The 21,065-nt window shown below is 37.5% G+C and overlaps 2 protein-coding genes across 2 annotated transcripts; both read right to left on the bottom strand.

Annotated features, from left to right (window-relative positions):
* Positions 1–6,597: 6,597 nt before the first annotated feature.
* On the bottom strand, positions 6,598–8,166 carry LOC145674133 (uncharacterized). The gene has a single exon (XM_081743961.1). It carries the CDS (start codon positions 8,164–8,166, stop codon positions 6,598–6,600), a length of 1,569 nt encoding a protein of 522 aa, XP_081600087.1.
* Positions 8,167–8,418: 252 nt separating this feature from the next.
* Positions 8,419–15,461, bottom strand: LOC145674134 (uncharacterized). The gene is made up of 2 exons (XM_081743962.1): positions 15,452–15,461; positions 8,419–9,107 (listed from the first exon to the last, which is right to left on the bottom strand). Exons 1-2 carry the CDS (start codon positions 15,459–15,461, stop codon positions 8,419–8,421), a joined length of 699 nt encoding a protein of 232 aa, XP_081600088.1.
* Between the last annotated feature and the right edge of the window lie 5,604 nt (positions 15,462–21,065).

The following is a 21,065-nucleotide window of genomic DNA, read 5'->3' on the forward strand; positions in this document are numbered from 1 at the left end:
TACTTTCCGAATAGATAGAGGCGGACAGTCAATATATATAGGTACGCAGATGAGTACGATGCTGACTGTTTAAATTTTTGCTGCTGAAGATTTAAACGTGGGGAGAGACTTTTATTATGTCGAAGTGTTTGAAGTGGTAAGTAGTTCGTTGTAATATAAAATATGTTATGAATAATTCGTTAATTTTGGCACAAATTATAAATGAAGGGTAAGGGGAAAAAACAAGGAATGTCCATATGTGTCCTATATCAAGTGCTTTGTCCTATCTTTTGGTGACTCTTGGTACTATTTGACAGTATATGCCATGAATGCGTAGGTGTCGAAATGTCCATGTAAAAAGGATCAAAAGATTTGACTACCTATTCTTTTTTACGCGGTTTAAAATATAAAAAAGCCGTTTTCTCGAAAATGCAGTATTGCGACATTCCTCCTTTTCCCCCCTTACCCTTCAAATGTTACATGTTAATTCGTCACTACATTCAATATCTTTCTTTTCTAAAATATATTTTTGGATTTGTGATTGCAGTAATCACTTGGAGAGGCCTTGTGATATGGCGTTCTTAAAGTTGGGAGTGGAGTTAAAGCTGAGTTCAACGTAAGCAAGGGGTAAGCCTTGAGAACAGTAAACATGGAATGCGTTGGCGAAAAATTGGAAGCGTCATTCACTGCTAGCCCCATGGAAAGGATTTCGCAAAATGCATATGGAGTTCCTAGATATGCTCGGATTTTGAGTTGGGATCAAAGTAAGCAAAAGATAATCCTTGACAGCAGTGAACATGGAATGCACTGACGAGAAATCAAAAGCATTATTCACTGAAAAGCATTTTTCTTAGCGCTTTTGGACGGATCTAGTTCTGAAACTATAAACTCTTCCCTCTAGATCCATATGAAAGTTTTTTTTTTTATTTTAATACTAGTAATCGTCTCTTTCAGTTTGTCGGTCTAGTCCATTAACACCCTGTACGTGAGTTGTTACAACAATAAATTTCCTAAGTGACCAGTATATTCAATATTAACTCATCATCATGTTACGACGTGATACTTAGGTGCTCTGAGATAACTGCAAAATCGTTGTGGTGAATATCTCTTGATACTTGTTGCAAAATAGTTCTAGTTACTCTTCAGCAATGTCTTGTCTGTGGTGAGAGTATTCTTAGAAGGAAAGATGCTGAAATATGTTCCTTTCTTCGCTGAAGGTTCTTGGAAACTTCTTCTCTGTTTCTACCTTGAACGGCCTTCTAAGAAGGAAGAAAGAGTCAAACAGAAGCAGTCTTTTATTAGCTGCTAGAACCGAGTGCTTTTAAAGTCTTTCGGAAGTGAAATGTCAGGGAGAATGAAGCAGTGAAATTAACGAGAAAAGGCTGGAGTTTGTCTCTGGTCTCCGAACATTTCCTTCACAACGTTTGTCCAATTTGAAAATGCGTGCAAAGTACAGGCTGGTTCAATAAATCATCATAAGGATACTTTCATACAAGCTTGTATCCATGCTAGATTCTTAGGGGCAGGGAGAAGAAATGAAAATTGAGGAGCAACGGCAGACAACAAGGGACACCATGAAATTATTTATTTATTTGTTTATTATTTATTGCGTTTTCTAAAAGAGCTGTAGTTCCTCATACAAAGTATATACTAGAAGAGATCAACAAAGACTAACACGAGGGCTATCATTTCAAAGCAGTCGAATCAGGTTCACTATAATAACTGTGCAATGAACTTGAACTAGCGCTTCTGCCACTTACTTTTAGTAAAACTTTCTAAACTCATTTTTGAACATCAAAATCGCCACCAAAGCATTTGCAGCTGTCGTAGAGTTTTAAAATGACGTCCTTTGAGACATGTTTTAGGATGTTGGTATAAGAAGTAATCACTCGAAGATAGATCTGCGCTATATGGAGGATGTAAACCATCTTAATGTTCTTCCTGGAGAGAAACACCACTAATTTGTTCTCAACATGAACACGCGCATTATCGTGATACAGTTTCCACTGCCAAACGAGGTCTATTCTCTTCTTGAGGATGTGATCTTTCTCTACTTTGCGGGGATCATGTGCCATTATTTTATACCCCGATAATCGAAAAAAAAACAAGTGTTCGCCAACACTTTTGTTGCGGACTTTTGAGTTCGAGCTTTCTTCGGCGGTGTTCCACCTTTTCTAAATGCTTAACCAAACGCTTTTTTTTTTCAAGTCTCTAAACGTATTTGTAGTTTTTTTTTTATATATACGGAAAATTTAATCGCTTATCGTTGTTACCGGAACTGTTCCATGAAGAGACTTGAAGGCATGAAATAGGAATGTACATTTTACATGACTGCCCTCACTCGCCTAATCTACTGCTGCTCGTCAAATGTGGCCTGCTTTTAAATCACACCAATAGGCGTTCATATTTATGTGTGAATGAGCGTATTTTTTAAAAGAAACTAATAAAATGCACTAAATGGAATTTAAGTTAGTAAATAAAATTACTAGAATATCATATCCAGTTTTTAGTCAATTTTAAAGAAACGGTGTTGTTTTAGAGGGGGAGAAAATAATATTGGGCGGCCATAATCCTTTATAGTCCCTCCCTATCTATGGTTCTGCTCACATCAGTGACAAGACGATTTCCGTAAGTGCTTATGGTTCACCACTACGTCTTTTTAAAACTAACATTTTCAATACTGTTACTCAATTACAAACATCTTTTGTTTACTTCGCATGCTTTCTTTCTGCAACATCATCGTAAATTTCTGCTACGTAAATTAACAAAGGGATATCTTTCATATTGTGAATCAACTGTAAAACCATGCAAATTCACTTTTGGAATCTTAAGCAGGAAATCTATAACTTTCAGCTGGATTAAAGTGATAATGTGATAGATAGAATCTGTTCATCGGAAGCTCAATCAATTCCAAAAGTAATTCCCCGCTATCCTTTGCAAACTGTTACTACCTATAAATCAATATTGTAATTTTCCGTATGGTTGTGTTTACAAATATCCGACATGTGTTTCTATTTACAAAGATCAACCATGTACATTTTTAATACGGGTTACTATAGCTGCAGACGACATACACAACAGCGATGACAACAGCGGTTACATGATGGCGAGAGAACAGCAGCGCCACCATCTCACGTGGATCACCTATATAACCGAGACGATTTCAAAAACAGCGATCAGTCTCGACTGGTCAAATTCCCTTTCTTGGCTTGCAGTAAAATCTAGGAAGTACCTCATCTACACCCAAATCCTTTAGTTTCGAGTGGAGCTATCTGTTCCTTTTCCTTGCGGCTTGCAGTGGAGCCTAGGAAGATTCCTAATCACAACCTCGGCCTAGTTTGCAGTTGGACTTTGTCGGGAAACTAACCCCTCTCTGCTCTCAGTAGAGCAGCGAGTGTCCTACTCCTCGTCACGTAGCTTGCTTCGTGAGGGTTCCTTCCCGAGACCACGAGTTCGAGAGGACGCCTAGTTAAATCCCGAACATTCGAGAATGTGTATCTATGTTGTATTATAGTGGAATTTTGTAATAAAATACGGTAGTGGGAATACAAACCCGGACTCTAATTTCCTCTCCCTACAGCTGCAGAAGCAAAATTTTACAAGGTGGACTCGCCAGCTGGAGGAAACCGAAAATTGGATTAATTTGCGCTACTTCTAGATTCAGTAGAAGACACAAACCGAGAGGAAATTTATCCTTGTGGTTCGAAATCCACAGAAAAATCATTTGCCATCTCATATTTTCGTTTTCGGTATGTGTATATCATTATTAGAACCGATAGTAGTATTAAATTTCTACGATTTTCGGTTGCATTACAGTAATAAAGCCGAAATGTGAATTGAAGTGAAATCCTTAAATTAAACTTCCCAGATTATGTCCTTTAGGCTAATAATTAAAGCAAGTGAATGATGACGCATTAATTGGTGGAATGAAAATCTGGGAGTAAACGGAAGTACCCGAGAAAACTCAGGGACACGATGTTGTCCACCACAAACTTATTTCGCTGAGAATCGAAGCAGGGACCCTACGCACCAGAGGAAAGCACTCTGTTACTTTTTTGTCAAAGTTAACTGATTTATCAGGTAACTCAGTATCTTAAGTATCTAATTTGTAAGTTTAACTCGTTTTTACTTCATTTAACTCGTTTATCCAGTAACCAATAACGACAGGGAGACGAACACAGAAACACCGACGAGAGTTAAAATTCCAAAATCTCTCCCACTGGGAATCGAACAGGGACCCTGTACACCAGAGGCATACGTGATAGCCAGTAGACCAGCGGGAAGGGCAACCTCTGAGTAACAGTGCTCTATTCATAAACCGGAAATGTAATCTATTCTTGCGGTGCTGAAATGATATACCAAACTTGTTATCATTATCTATTACCATTTCTTGACTATGGCGATCATCGTGGAAACCATAAACCGGATTTCCACTATTTCTGGTGTAAATTGGCGACAATGAAACCACATCATTTATTGTTTTTTTTCTTACTGCTCTTAGTTTATGAAAAATATAATGTTGAAACCGGAAGTCCAATAGCATATTTGCACCACCTTCAATATTAGTAGAATCATACAGATTGTACAATATGAATGTATATATTTGTTACTTCACTAAAGTACAATAACATGCTAAAAACAATATTCATACTAGTGGATTGTAAGGCTTGATTCGTACACCACATGAATGCAACCAAATATAAATTCACTGTATTTAATGATTACACCTTCAGTTTGCACACAAAAATAATACACGAGAATAAACATATTCACAAGGTCTTTAGTTGTAAATGTTCGTAATACGATGGCTTACTGTTTGTGCTATATTATATGATGTTCTACCATGATATATGGGTCCACCAAACTGTATGTTCTTGCTGCCTCCACATTCACACTTCACCAAACAATAGAAAGGCGTTAAGCAACTTGAACACTGTTGCCAGCTAAAGGCACACACACTGTTAAACACACAAATAATCCCAAACATACTCCCCCCTGTTGGTCAGCTAAGGTCTGACCAAATAAAACAAAATGATACACATAAAAAAACGAAACAAACACAAAACTTGAAGCAATGTTACAACTGTACTTATTTTTTATTACTCAAATCTCAATTCTAATCCTTGTTATATGGTAATGCAACTAGTTTCTTGATGGAACGTTTATATGTTCCAGTTGTAGTACGAACTGTCACTACACGAACTAAGAAATCCTTTCCTGGGAACACTTTTTCAATGATGCCCAATTTCCACTGCAATGCAGGAACGTTGTCTTCAATCAGCAAAACTACATCTCCGACCTTGAGATTGTGTTGCGGTGAAGTTATCTTAGAGCGTTGTTGAAGACCATGTAAATAATCTCGGGACCATCTCTTCCAAATGTGTTGTCTTAGTTGTTGTATCTTCTGCCAACGAGATAAGCGGTTGTGTGGTAGATCGGTGAGGTTAGGCTCTGGTAAAGCTGTAAGTGCTTCTCCAATTAAAAAATGCCCAGGGGTGAGAACACTGATGTCGTTAGGCTCACTTGATAGCACTGTAAGTGGTCGAGAGTTGAGACAGGCCTCAATCTATGTGAGTAATGTTGCAAACTCTTCATATGTTAACACTGCACCATTTGTAATACGAACTAGATGGTATTTCATTGATTTTATACCGGTTTCCCATAGTCCTCCAAAATGCGGCGAATTTGGTGGTATGAAGTGCCACTGAATTCCTTCGGTCGATGCAAAATCATGAACTTGAGAACTAAAAGGATCTGATGAAAACAGATGATACAATTCTTTCAATTCGTTGTTGGCTCCAACGAAATTTGTGCCATTGTCGCTGTATATATTGCGACATCTTCCTCGTCTGGCTATGAATCTGCGTAAAGCTGCTATGAATGACTGCGCACTAAGATCTGTTACCAATTCCAGATGTATAGCCTTGTTGGATAAACAAACAAATAACGCAACATATGCCTTACGTACAGATCTATTTCTAACTGCTCCTGATTTTATGTAAAACGCTCCAGCGTAGTCCACGCCTACGTTTAGGAATGGTTTGGCTTGCTGAACACGAGCTGCTGGCAACTGTCCCATAAGTTGTTTTGAACCACTGGCCTTTAACTTGAAACACGTGAAGCAATGATGGATGACTTGTTTTACCACCTGTTTGCACCTGATGATCCAATATTTCTGGCGTAGTGATGATATTAATAATTGGGATCCAGCATGAAGTAATCTTAAGTGTTCTGCTTCAACTATAAGTTTTGTTAAGTGTTGATTTGAAGGCAGAACTATTTGATGTTTGGCGTCAAATGGAAGCTGACTATTCTCCAATCTTCCTCCAACTCGGATCATGCCTTCACTATCTAAAAATGGATGTAAATTGTTCAGTTTACTTCTTGGTGGAACAATGTTTCCATCACGAAGATGCTGTAATTCGCTGTGAAATCCAATTTCTTGTGTCCATTTGATGCAAACATGGAGCGCTGTATGGAGTTCTTGTACTGAAAGATCTTCTGTTAGTTTATTTTGCTTGTGTCTGATGTTATGAACAAAACGTCTACAATATGCTATTGTCCTAACTAACCTTGACAATTTTGAGAATCTTGTTATGGTTCCATTGCACCAATTGTCTAAAGTACTGTCAATGCTATGGTTCCCTTACTCTCTGGAACTTGATCTGGTTCCAGTGAATCCTTACTTGTCACTGACCAATTAGATTCTAAACTAGAAAGCCATTGTGGACCGTGCCACCATAATGAATTGTCCTTTATGGAAACTGCATCTATTCCTCTTGAAATCAAATCTCCAGGGTTGTCTGAAGAAGTTACATGTTTCCAACAGCTAACGTCAGTTAAGTCTTGAATTTGAGCTACTCTGTTGGCCACGAAAGGTTTCCATTTGTTGCACGGAGAAGCTAGCCATGCCAACACGATTTGGGAGTCGGTCCATAAATGGACGCTACTTATGTTCAATTTTAAAATTGGTAAAATCTTGTGAACTAACTTTGCCAAAACAACTGCTGCGCATAACTCCAGACGTGGGAGAGTGATTTTCTTGACTGGGGTCACACGTGATTTAGCACATAATAACTTAACTGATATTTCTCCTTGTTGATTGATCGATCGCATATAAATGCAAGCTCCATATGCTCTTTGAGAAGCATCTGAAAAACCATGGATCTGAATCTCCGCTATGTTTCCTTCAACGAGTACATATCTGTCGAATTTAATCTGATTGATTAGTGGAAGTTGCTTGTACAATTTAGTCCATTTCTTTGCTAATTCCATTGGTATACTGTCGTCCCATTGAACCTTTTGCCGCCACAATTCTTGCAAAAATATTTTGTATGAAATGACAACTGGTGAAATTATTCCTAATGGATCGAATATAGAGGCAATGATTGAAGCAACCTGGCGTTTAGTAATGCACTCTTGAACCTTCATTGTTGACGTCTTGCTTTCAACGAGAAATATATCCTTGTCTGGATGCCATGACAATCCTAATGCCTTGACGCCTTGGCCTTCGTGGAACTGGATTGGACGTTGCACTTCTCGAAGCTCTGGCGAGATGGATTCTAATAACCTTGGATCATTCGAACTCCATTTCCTAAGTGTAAAACCTCCCTTTCCCAGTAACTCTATCAATTGCTTCTGGACCTCTAGAGCTTGCTGTATGTTGCTCATGCCACTACAAACATCGTCAATATAGAAATCTCGACGTAATATTTCTGCTGCTACAGGGTAATTATGCTCTTCTTCGTCTGCTAATTGCTGTAGGCATCGTGTGGCCACAAATGAAGCACATACCGTACCATACGTCAGTGTTTTCAACTCAAAAACTTGAATCGGTTCATTTCTAGATCTTCTCCATAATATACGTTGTAATGGCGTGTCTTCTGGATGAACATTTACCATGCGATACATCTTAGCGATATCTGCAGTGAATACCACCGAATGAGTTCTAAAGCGCAAAATGATAGAAAACAAATTTTGCTGTATTGTAGGACCAACTAAGAGAATGTCGTTGAGGCTTTTTCCGCTGTCAGATTTTGCTGAAGCATCAAACACTACACGGAGCTTTGTTGTAGAGCTTGTGGGCTTAAAAACTGCATGATGTGGCAAATAGTATGCAACGCTGACGTTCTCCTTTTTACTCTCATCTATCCTTACCATGTGACCAAGATCTTCATATTCTTGCATGAATTCCGTATATTTAGCTTCAAAGTTCGGGTGTTGATCGAATCTTCTCTCCAATTGCTTTAATCTAACCAATGCCTGCTGATAAGAATCGCCTAAAACTGTACGGTCTTCAAGCAAAGGCAATCGTACAGTGAAACGCCCTGTATGATCTCTTGTTGTATTCTGAACGAAATGTCGCTCACATGCAAGCTCTTCGCTTGATCTAGGTGTAACAGTAATTTCTTCTAGTTCCCAGAATTTTTGAAGTTGTTGCTATAGATCTATGTTTCTCTTCACAAAACATGTTGTTAATGGAATATGGGGGTCACGTTCTTGAGGAATGCGTCCTGCCACGATCCATCCCAATTCTGTCTCCTGAAGCACTGGAAAATCACCTGGCCGCGTTTTGTGTCCTGACTTCAAAATTATGTAGAATGCTTCCGCACCTAAAAGAATATCTATGTCTCCAGGCGTATTAAAAGTAGGATCTGCTAGAACAGTGTCCTTGGGAATGTTCCAATCGTCATAATTAATTCTTTCTTCCGGTAGTTTACTTGTAATGTGAGGGAGAACTGAACAACTTATATTCAATGAAAATGTGTTAACACATGAATGGACACAAATATCTACAGAGTACTTTGTATTAGATATCCCTTGATTTATACCTTGAATTGGAGTATACTGTCTATACCGTTTGATGTTCAATTGTTGCACCAAATTCTCTGTTACGAAATTGGTCTGACTAGCACTGTCTAGAAGCGCGCGACAAGGAACCAAATTTCCCTTATTATCCCTTACTTTTACTATTGCAGTAGATAACAACACTCTTGCGTTGGGCCTAGCCTTTAATGCACAATATGACACTTGCCTTAAATTTTCACTGGAATCTGAGTTGTTACTACGCTCTTGCACCGCGGCACTGCTTACACTTGGAAACCGCACTGATTTGTCTTTTGTTACGTCTACATGCAATAATGTATTATGCTTTTTGGAACACTTTTTACAACCTCTCGATTTACAATTCTTCAAAAAATGATTACTTTTCAAACAATTCATGCATAATTTATTTTTACGAATGCACTCTAATTTTTGGCTGTGTCCCGCATTCACAAAAGACGAACAAGAATATAAGGGATGCTGGCTATTACAAAATTCGCATGCATTTGAAAATGTTGATAAATAAGTCTTTGATGACTGAATACTTTTTGCTTGTTTGTTTTGTACGCTACTACCCTGCTTCACACCATCAATACTAGTTCTCATGTTCTCAAGCACCTGACAACGTTTCTCGAGAAACGAAAAGAATTCTGATAAAGCAGGAAAATTAGAATTCGTATTTTGAAGCTCCCATGACTTTCTAGTAGTTGCGTCTAATTTTGATACAAAGTGTTGGGTCAAAATTACGTCTGTGAGGTTTACGTTTGGCTCAAGTGCTTGTAGCGCATTTATATTGCTAGTAGCTGTATTTATAAAAGCGCGAGGTTCACTTACATTTTCTTTATACACTGGCTTGATTTGTAGTATTTCGTGAATGTAAGAAGCAATTAGCTTTTTATTTGAATACCTGTCAACGAGTAATTGCCATGCTACTGAATAATTTGTTTCGGTAATTGGTAAATTTTCAATTAGATTTAACGCTTCGCCCTTAAGAGAAGTTCGGAGGTACTGAAACTTCTGTATTGTGGAAATGTCTTTATTCTCGTGAATAAGAGATATAAAAGTGTCCTTATATGATAACCAATGTTTACAGTTCCCATCAAATGCAGGCAACTGTATGACCGGTAATTTAACTTGTGCGCTACTGCTAGTGCTATTATTAACAGCTGATTCTTTATTTCCATGTTTTAAAACAAGTGCTTGCATTTGAGCCTCTAAAGAAAAATACACATTTTCAATTTCTGCACGAACGTTAACTGCTTCTGCTTCGGGTTCGATTTGATCAATTTCAATAGTATCTTGCACCTCCTGCAACTTTGACTAGACGTTATTTAGATGTTTTAAGCGTGCACGTATTTCTTCTATAATGCCTTCATTTGGATCAAAGGCCTGAACAAAAGTGTTTATTCTTGTTAACTGGCCTCTGTATGCAGATCTTTGCCTTAAAAGACGCTGGTGTGATTCACTCATGATTAAATGCTACGCAGAAATATGAAGAATAAAAAAACCACTGACCTGAAGATGATGTTTTTTCTTTCCTTTTTTTACCTATGAAATATACTCCAGAAGCCTGGTCCTGGTACAACAGCTGTCCGCCTACACAAAACGTGATTATTGTCCAACGTACGTGATAACACCACATATAGGTCGACACAAACACATTTCTCTTCACAACAGCACAGAACAATTCTCAGAAATCTTTGCACTCATGTGGCCCGGATAGGACCAATGTACAATATGAATGTATATATTTGTTACTTCACTAAAGTACAATAACATGCTAAAAACAATATTCATACTTGTGGACTGTAAGGCTTGATTCGTACATCACATGAATGCAACCAAACATAAATTCACTGTATTTAATGATTACACCTTCAGTTTGCACACAAAAATAATACACGAGAATAAACATATTCACAAGGTCTTTAGTTGTAAATGTTCGTAATACGATGGCTTACTGTTTGTGCTATATTATATGATGTTCTACCATGATATATGGGTCCACCAAACTGTATGTTCTTGCTGCCTCCACATTCACACTTCACCAAACAATAGAAAGGCGTTAAGCAACTTGAACACTGTTGCCAGCTAAAGGCACACACACTGTTAAACACACAAATAATCCCAAACACAGATAGAAATATATATTGCCTTGAAATGTTGAATTGATTACAAAAACGGCATCTGTATCTATTACTGCTTCTGTTCTATGATATCTTACATTCAAAATCGAAAATGGTTAATTTCTACCACTTTCGGTTTGAATCGAGTCTTAACAAAGCAGATAAAAAAAATCTTGGGATACTGAACCACTTCCAAAATACAACTTCTATTCATCTGTTACCATTTATTCTTTATGATGATTAACGTTACCAAATATAGCTAAATTCTAGCACTTCCGGTGTGAATAGACAGTTAGTGGATGAGATGGATCCTATTCTTGGGAAGCTGAATCGATTTTATAAAACCACTTCTTGATATACTTTATAGGATGTGCAAAACCGTTTTTTATAAAAGCGGAAAGTAATTTCTACAAAAACCGAAATCTGAAAACACGACATTTCAGTTTTCCCCAGAACCGCTCGTTTTTTTTTTTTTTTTTTAAAAAAAGGCTGTTCGGTTTTCACCGAAACCAAAACCCAAAACTGATTTGAAAAACAGAAACTATTTTTGTGGAAATGGAATCGGTTTTCGGAGAACAACCAAACACTATTCTGATTAGAAATAGAACCAATATTGAGAAGAAACTGAACCGGTTTTGAAGAAAACCGAAACCGGATTCTTTAACAAACGAACCTGTTTTGGGGAAACCAGTTTCGGCGAAATACCGACTTTTTGAAAAATGTTCAAAAGACGGTTTCGATTTCCCTAAAAACCGGAAACCGAAAAACAGGTTTTTGTTCCCGCCACTAATATTTTACCGGTTTTGCCATGATATGTTTAGACAAACGGAAATTATTTCCCTCATGCTCAACCTACAATATTAAATTGCTTATTATTATTTCCTTTACATTTAATGTGTCTCCAGAGTATATTCAAGATACTAGTACTTGTAAAAGAATTAAAGTGTGGAAGATTCATGTTAGATTCAGATGTAATTGCTGTTGGAAGTAAGGACCATCTATATTCCTTAGAAATCCTAAGAGAAAAGGAGTTATCCCTGGATACTTCTAGTGCTACTGAAGTAGCAAGAAAGCTTAACTGAAATAAGTGTTCTTAGAATCAGCTCCTGTCCTCTAAAGGATGGAAATGGATACCCAATCAAGGTAAACTCTTTCATTTCTTACTTTGCACGTTTCTTTATTTTTTTTTTTCAAGCACTAGTCACGAAGTCTCTTTAAAAGAACAACTGTTTTCGAAATAGATATTTTAAACAATACTTCAATACAGCGTAATGTACTTAAAACTTCCATTGCAAAATTGTCAGAAATGGAAAACACAATTGACGCGTTGTTCTCAGAGACATAGTTTTCTTCTGACATACTTTTGAATACCACCAGATTAACAGTTTTGTCAACTCATCATAAAGTTGTATTTCCCTAATGGCAATACGTCAGGTTATTACATATTCCATATCTGCATGACACACTGAGAACAACCCATTATCCGGATAGTGGTATATTCTACAAATATACGGAATTCATATGTTTACTACGGAAATGTGTACGGAGCATACGTCCTCCATATGCTATACACATACTGCCTTTTTACCGGTTAGGCGTTACATCATGCCGCTGCACGATGTCTGACATCTAACAGCCATCCGTATATTACATACGAATACGTGTTACATAAATCAGCTATATGTTATATATGTCCAGTTGTAGGTGAGATCCTGACTACCTATATACAATTCCTTGTTTAATACGGAAAGTACGTATAAGTAGAACTTTTATACGAGAAGTGTTATAAAACATACTTTTTCTGGAAGATGTTACATAAAGTTGCACGTCAAGTCCAAAAAGAACTACAGGATTTAAGTATGTAACTTGCGTTTTTATGAACCCCACATACGTTTTCTTTTTTCCCTGTGTAATTGAAAACGTACAATACCACATTCATTATTGAGTGATTCAAACTAAGGATTCCACAGTATCACAAACATCGAACCCTTGTGGGTCTCTACAGTAGTAATAATGCAACTGACTCGAGCAAAGCAACACATCTCTGTGTGCCTTAGCGGCGGATAATATGAGCAAAGAATGGTGTATTCCAAATAAATAGGAACAATGTTAGATGAAATTGAAAATTTTGCTTTCAATATTCAATGTTCTCCGGCCAGAAACCAAACCCTAGACTACTTGCACCGAAGGCACACATAATAGTCACTAGAGTAACAGGAAGAGCTGTGTATAAAGTTGAAGTTTTCTTTCTCTGGCAACCAATCTCTGAAGTTTGTAATAGGGATGGCCACAAAGATCCGGTTCCGGCGGAACCGGTTCAAGACCTGGATCCGAAGAACCGGTTCCAGACCTGGATCCGAAGAACCGGTTCCAGACCTGGATCCGAAAAACCGGTCCCGGAACCGGATCTTCTAGAACCGGATCCGTTTAGACCCGAAAACCGGTTCCACCAGGAACCGGTTCTGGCCATCCCTATTTTGTAAGCCACAGATATAAAATTGAAATAAGATATAATAATTTCCAGATTATGCGTAATAAAATAAATCGGTGGGGACACCCGGTCGAAAAAGTGTAAAAAGCTTTTTTCAGGCTAGCCATCTTAAATGAGTTTTTCCTAGGTTTTTCTCATACACACCAGGCAAATGCCGAGATGGTACCTAGCATACAGGTTCCAGGCCACTTTCTTTTCCTTCCCCAATTTTTCTTTCTTCTCTTTCCCCGTATAATGTGCTGGTAGAGGGACGTCATCCCTCATACGTTACGCGCTAACATGGCCATAAGTGCCAAATGCCCAGAAATCTAAATCCTAAATCCTATCCTAATGAAATAAATAATTTGGCTTGCCATTGAACAACAATTAGTGTTATCTCTGCAAACTGAATATGATAGTTATTTTTTTCAGAACTTAATACTTTCTGATTATGAATACAACTAAACTACTTAAATAATTCGTTAAATATATAATCTACAGTGTATTTCATGTCAGTTAATGCCGATTCATGCGGAAAAGAAAATGCATTCAGGTTGTAATTTTGTAATTTCCTTTACAAGAACATACATGATGTACGAGAACATACAAACATATGTTTAGTTACATCATATTGAATTTAATTTCACACAGCTTAGCGGTATAGAGGACAGAATATGCATACATTTATCCCTGTAGTGAAGAAGTCTATGTTGGATTCTATGGAGCTTTCAACTCGCTTAATGTTATTACCGTACCAGGATAATTTAGTAAGCTCTCACGCTGCAGGCAAAGTAGCTATTTTCGTTTGTTGATGCTCTCCCAGGAGTGACCAATGCGTACGATTGATGAGGGCGGTGTTTGTATTGCGGTGAGTCACGAATTGGATCTTCGGCGGAGTGTTTTATTCAAGGGGAACCTTGTACATTCATGTCGCCTGTGCAACAGTGATGGAAACCAATGTCAAATGAAGCCAACATGTTTAAACTTGTTTCTCACGTGTTATTAGGTGTCTCATAAACATGGAGAATAGATATTCTTCATGCTTAAATGGCTAGTGTTTCCCGTCTTTGAACGTGGAAATTGATTCGATTCCTCGCATTTGATCGCCACGTTAAACCATATTCTTCGGTTTGTATAGCTTTGGTGCTGAAAAAATCTTTAAATTTCAAACAAACAAATAAAAAAACAGAAGCTGAGATTAGTTTTAAGTTCCAAATGATTCCAGAATGTACGCATGTTTACATCCTAGTTGGTTACTGACAGGTTTGTTCAATTTTGCCCATTTTTGTATGTATATATTATTTCACAATGGTTGTCAATCCTTTAAACTAATATTTTCCTCCCTTTCTCGATTTTAACTACAGTGCATAATTAGGTTAATTTTTGTTTGTTAGTGTCAGAACTTCGAACTTAAATTTCCATCCTAACTGCAGCTATGATATTTTGGGTAATCTTTACAACGCTGTTGATGATATCCTGGGATATATGGAGAACTTCACATATCTATCTATCTATCTATCTATCTATCTATCTATCTATCTATCTATCTATATATATATATATATATATATATATATGTCTATATAAATAGATAGATAGATATAGATAGAAATACAAGAGAGGTAACATGACATGTTGGTAACCACCAATGTTATCATGTCACCCCCTCCCACTATATATGAAGAACCACATAACATAAATATATGAAATATTCACGTATGCAAAAGTTAAGACACTATTGTTGAAAACAGATCTTCGTAAATGCATATACTCACCGTCGGTAGCGCGCCTACTCCCTACGGATGCACTTCCGTGCTAGTACGCGGGCAACATAGCTTCTCCCGGTCATGAACCGCATTAGGCGCAAAAGTAGTTAGTAGTGACTGCCCCGTAAAAGTTGACTCAGTGCCCACCGTGAAGCACTGAAAAAAGTGAAGCTGGTAAAGAATATATCAGCGAATTTTAAAGTCAAATGTATTGAGATTAAGTTTCACAAAAGGGGTTCAGACTTACTTTAATCGAACCTACTCTATATTACCCTACCCTAACTTACACTTCTCCATGTTACCCTACCCTACTCTACTCTACATTACTTTAGTCAACTCTACCCTATTCTATTCTAACCTTTCCCTACCGTACTCTTATCCTATTCTTCTCTACCCTACCCTACTCTATCCTAACCTACATTATAATATTCTATCTTACTCTTTTCTACCCTATCCTAACTTATGGGAATGTGGTGACTGAGTAGCAAGACTACCATCTCCGATGCATGGGGTTCCTGGTTCAATCCCACCTAGCACTAAGTGGGATTTGTAGTGAACAAACAATGTGTGGGAGGGTTTCTTGGAGTTCTCGGGTTTCTTCCAACTTTTTTTCATCCCACGATTTCATTCTATTCTATTACCGTCTCCCTTGATCTCTGTGCATAATCATGAAATATAAAAGTAGAAATTTTATTCATAACTTAATCTATATGTTATGCCATTCTGTTTGTCCCCCTTCTGTAAAATAATATAATTGTACTTGTTTAGAAACAAAACAGAGGAATTTATACAACAAGTCAAACGAAACCTAACCTAATCTAATCGATACTTATCTATTTTTTCTAACCTAAACTATGCTACTTTGTTCTATGCTAACCTGTACTTTACCACTCTCTGCTATTCTATCCTACCTTATTATATGCTTTACTATACAACTGTATACTACTATACTCAAAATTATTCTACGTTACGCAATGCCACGCTACTGTTTTACCCTGGTGTATTTCCCTAATTTATTTTCTACACTTCTTGACTCTTCTCTATTACACGTTATTATATACTATCGTATACAATGCGTAGATACTAGCCTACTGCACAATAAATATCTTCGTTATTTAGTCTACCCTACTTTCCTCATGTCTATTCTACGTTGCTCCATGCTATGCTATTCTAACCTATTCTACAATACGATAGGTCTAGCGGGTGAGTAAATAGTTTCTGCACAACTTTGGAGGTCATCATACTTGGGTAGGTTAACAGACGTCGTTGTTGTTGTTAACAGACGAAGAGAAGCTTATGCTAATGTAGAAAGGTGTAGAACCTGTAAGAAACATGACTTCGAGTACCTCTGAAAGCGATAGCGTGTCAGTGATCTTTTTGGGCCTATGAAGGAGGTGTATGTGGTAAAACATTTTCAGAAGAAGAATTATCCTCTACTATCAACCGCTATGAAAAAAGTATCCTGGAAAAGACAAGTCTAGCGAAAGTCGCCCGCGCAAGTTAGGTAACAAGGGTTTACTAAAACTGAAGGAAGTCAGTGAGCACGACGCCGGAGTTACCCATAAGGATTCTAGATGCAAGCTAGTGGTTACTCAAGACTGTATAAAATACAATCTGAAAGCTATTAATCTCCAATATTGTAAGCAACGAAAAGCACCTAAATACAATGAAAAAGCATTCAAACAGATATCTAAAACGTTCCGCAAACTGCAACAGAAACCTATGTACGATGACTATCATTATGACCAGTGAAACACCATCATTATGAAGACAAGAAATACCTTGGATTTACAGAAGTAGTAGTCCCCGACGTATATCTAGTCGAGTCAGCAAAAATTCCTCGATTCTGATTGGCTGAGAGAGGTCACGTGACGTTAGGCCCCGCCCACGCGGGAAATTCAAATTTTCAGGTCACGTGGTATGACGTCATGAGTCACCCTGCGGGGAAATCCCTCATTCTCTTTTATGACCGGGATTTTTGAAATTTGTTCCCTTTTACGGGTAAGATGTGTGATTCTGATTGGTTGACAAATGTCACATGATCTTAGACCCTGCGATATTTGAAAATTCGTTCCCTTTTACGGGTAAGATGAATTCTTTGGTACCACGATGCTAGAGGTCACGTGATCTTAAGCCCTGGGATTTTTAAAATTCGTTCCCTTTTTATGGGTAAGATGAGTCCTTTGGTACCTCGATGCTGATTGGCCGACAGAGGTCACGTGATCTTAGATCCGCCACACACCCCATGAGTGAAATATAGAGCGATATGTCGGTGATCCTGGATTTTAGAATTTTGTTCCCTTTTATGGTTATCCTTAAAGTTCCCATGAAGGGTTCAACCTCCTCCTTAAATAACCCTTTTTTGGTATCATGATATTGTACTGAAGTTTACATTAAATATTATCGTTCTCTTTGACAGATAAGATGATTACCAGCTTTTTTACCTTGGTGGAGATCATGTCCTTGAATTAGTAGCCTATGTCTCTGGAAGTAACAATGGTGAAAGAGAGGTGTCGCTTGTAGATTTCTTATAACACATTGTTGTGAGTTTAAGCGATTTTTTAAACGCTCAGTAAGCGCTTCATTAATGGAAACAGTGTTGCCAGATTTTTTTCTACCTAAACTGCTCCGATTCTTTTCGAAACGGTTCCGCAGAGTACAAGAAATTTTAAACTAAAAAATTTTTCGAACTAAAAAAATTTTTGTAACTAAAAAAAATTTTAAACAAAAATTTTCAAACAAAAAATTTTCGAACTAAAAAATTTGAAACAAAAATTTCAAAAAAATTCGAACTAAAAAATTTAAACTAAAAACTTTCGAACTAAATTTTCAAATCAAAAAATTTTCGAACTGAAAGGAATTTAAAAATTTTCGAACCCAAAAAAAAAATCGAACTAAAAAAAGTAAAAATTTTTCGAAAAATATTTTAAACTGAAAACTTTCGAACTAAATTTTAAAATCAAAATTTTTCGAACTAAAAATTTTAAAAAAATTTCGAACCAATTTTAAAAACAAGTTTCGAACTAAAGATGTAAACCACATTTGAAAATTTTCAAATTAAAAATTTTTCGAACTAAATTAAAAATCAAATTTTGGACAGTAAAAAAATTCTTTAATTATTTTTTCGAACAAAATCGTGTAAACCAAATCTTGAATATATTTTTCACCTTAAATTTTCAAGATTACCATGATTTGAAAACAAGTGTTCAGGGTTTCAAGAAATAATAAAACATTTTTTTTCAACTTGTTGTATTTAACGAAAGGTATGTGGTCTTCCTATACATGTTTATTAACATAATAAATACAGGATCTAGTTAATGAATATATTGGACGCGTCATCATCTTCGAATCTTGTAGCCGTATCCTGTAAAGAAAAAAGAAGAAACGACGGATTAATTTAAGAATTTCTTTTTTTTCTGAAACAATAAAAATGAGTCAATATTGATAAGAGAGAAATAAAACTTACTCGTAAATGATGGATCTGTTTAGGTTCATCTTCCTCCTCGGGTACAGGATCACTGCATTTTTTTCACCGATGGATGTTTATGAACTCTTCTGGGTACTGCATTTTTCTTGGTGTTGCTCCTTTATGGTCAAGGTTCCTCCTTCGGTACGAGATGACTACATTTCTTCCACTGATGGTTGTGTTGATGGTTTATGAACTCTTGTGGGTACTTCATTTTCTTCTTGGTGTTGCTGCTTTGTGGTTAAGGAGTGGAAAAAAGGAAAAGGAAAAAAAGAAATGGCGGCCTTATTGGGTATTTACAGTTTTTTCTTCTTCATCTTCTTTTTCCAGTTCCATCTTCTGTTTTTTAACGTACCCGTACGGAACCGTATCATAAGAATTGAATTCTTTAAATCGACGTTTTGTGTACTGCATACTGTACATTTTTTCTTCTTTGCGTGTGACGATGGTATGGTAAAATGAAATGAAATCTTTAAGTTTTACGTCCCACGGTTATGCCGGTTAGGCTAAAGGAGACGGTGATAATGAGAGATGAGTGAAATGGTGGAATGAAGAAAGTGGGAGGAAACGGGAGAACCCCGAGAAAACCCACGAGCACGGTGTTTGTCCACCACAAAGTTCACTTGGCGGGGGCTGGGATCGAACCCGGGACCCCAAGCACCAGAGGTGAACGCTCTACCACTGAGCCACCGCGCCCCCAACGATGGTATGGTCTTTGGCCTGCATATCTTATGGGGGATAGTGATGGTGACTTGTCCACGGCATTGATTTGTAATCATTTCTTTTAGCGTATTGAAATTTAATTGTTGTCCTGCATTGTAATTTAATGTAAATCCTCTAATTTTGCATATGTAACTGGTGACGTTGGTATCCGGATTGTATATTTCTAGGCTGTAATTTTTTGGTCCTCCACTGACAAATGTCTTGATGTATGCTCGTGGTCCGTAAGACTCCATCTCGTCCGATAAGCATCCCAAGTACGTTGAAGGTTCAATGGTTGGCTCCCCGGGCTTCTCCGTAAATATTACAGAATCCGTGTCGAAATATAAAACACGTTCCTGCAACATTTCCAGGTACTTGTACAGTTCCAGACGTGCCTGACATGTTGTAAATGCACCTAACACGACATTGGTGTTTCGGTTTTGAACAGGCACATGTTCATTGTACTCCCAGAACGCATACAACATCGTATCATTGATGGGTACAATTTGATGGAGTTTAATGTCGGGGGAAGTGAGTTTTTCATAAAATTCTTCCGGCCGATCAATAATTGTGGTCTGGCTAAAGTTTGATCTTTGCGAAAGTTTTCCCCAAAGAGCATTAAGACAAAGCTTAGATAAACTTCTTCGTGTAGGATTATTTTCAATTTTGGACGGATCCAATGCAATACCTTCACGCTCCAGGACGGTTTGTATGAATTTTGATTTGTCTTCTTCGGTCACACAGGAACTGGGCCAGCCAGACGCTTCCATTTTTGATTTTAAAAATGTATTGATATATTCCGTGAACAAGCCACCTGTTTTCGTGATGGGATCATATTGTTCAATGTCATAATCCCAAATTTCAAAAATTTCCACTGGTTGATATCCCAATTCTATTGCTTTCTGGATTTCATATGATACCCATGTTCCAGTGAGGCATCGCTCCTGATCGTTGTGCGTACACGTTGCTGTAGGGTCTGGGTTCATTTCTTCGGCACACACAGCACACAGTGGAAAGAGTAGTTTCTTGTTACATCGGTAAGGCAGAAGACCATGATAAAGATGGCGACTTGGTAATATCGTCATTTTGATTAGACCATTGACTTTATTTATTGGTGGTATATTTTCATCACCCTGTAGATAAATTCGTGGATGGCCTACAGGGTATTTAGCACACTTATTTACATAAGGATAAAGCGAGACAATATCGAAATATTTTATTACTTCCCCCGCTTTTTCGTCGACTTGGTGGTACAATTTCACGCAATTGGTCCTTCCTCCAAAAAAGCTATCTCTTGGATTTAATGGTCTGCGGTTCATGTACGGGTGATTCTTCAGATACGTCGCCATTGCAGGATTTTGTTTTAAGAACTGATTAAATTCGCACTCCCACATTTCATGTACAATGTACCCCAATTCACGCAGTCTTGCATTTTTGCGTTGTGTTCGTTCATAACGGAATTCCATGGTGTCTTCTGGATTGCTGTAGATGGGCTGATTACGGCCTGTAGTAAAACATACTTTACACCCGTGGTAAAAGCAGCCGGCATGCTCGTAGACGTGCTCCTCTAACGTCTCAGGATCTTGGTAGTAACCATCAACATGGAATCCCGCAATAAACACTTCTTTTTGTCGGGCCGCATGTAAGATTTGTTTTTCTTCGGTTTTTTCAATGTAGGCCAGCCATTGCATTGCAGCGATCGATTGGGTACTTCTCCATCGATAGCCATGTGC

This window comes from Thermobia domestica, chromosome 17 (genome assembly GCF_964235325.1).
Source record: "Thermobia domestica chromosome 17, izTheDome1.hap1.1, whole genome shotgun sequence".
Lineage (NCBI taxonomy): Eukaryota > Metazoa > Arthropoda > Insecta > Zygentoma > Lepismatidae > Thermobia > Thermobia domestica.

Coding starts and splice junctions, on each gene's coding strand:
- LOC145674133 (XM_081743961.1), bottom strand. CDS start 8,166: ATGCAAGAATATGAAGATCTTGGTCACATGGTAAGGATAGATGAGAGT.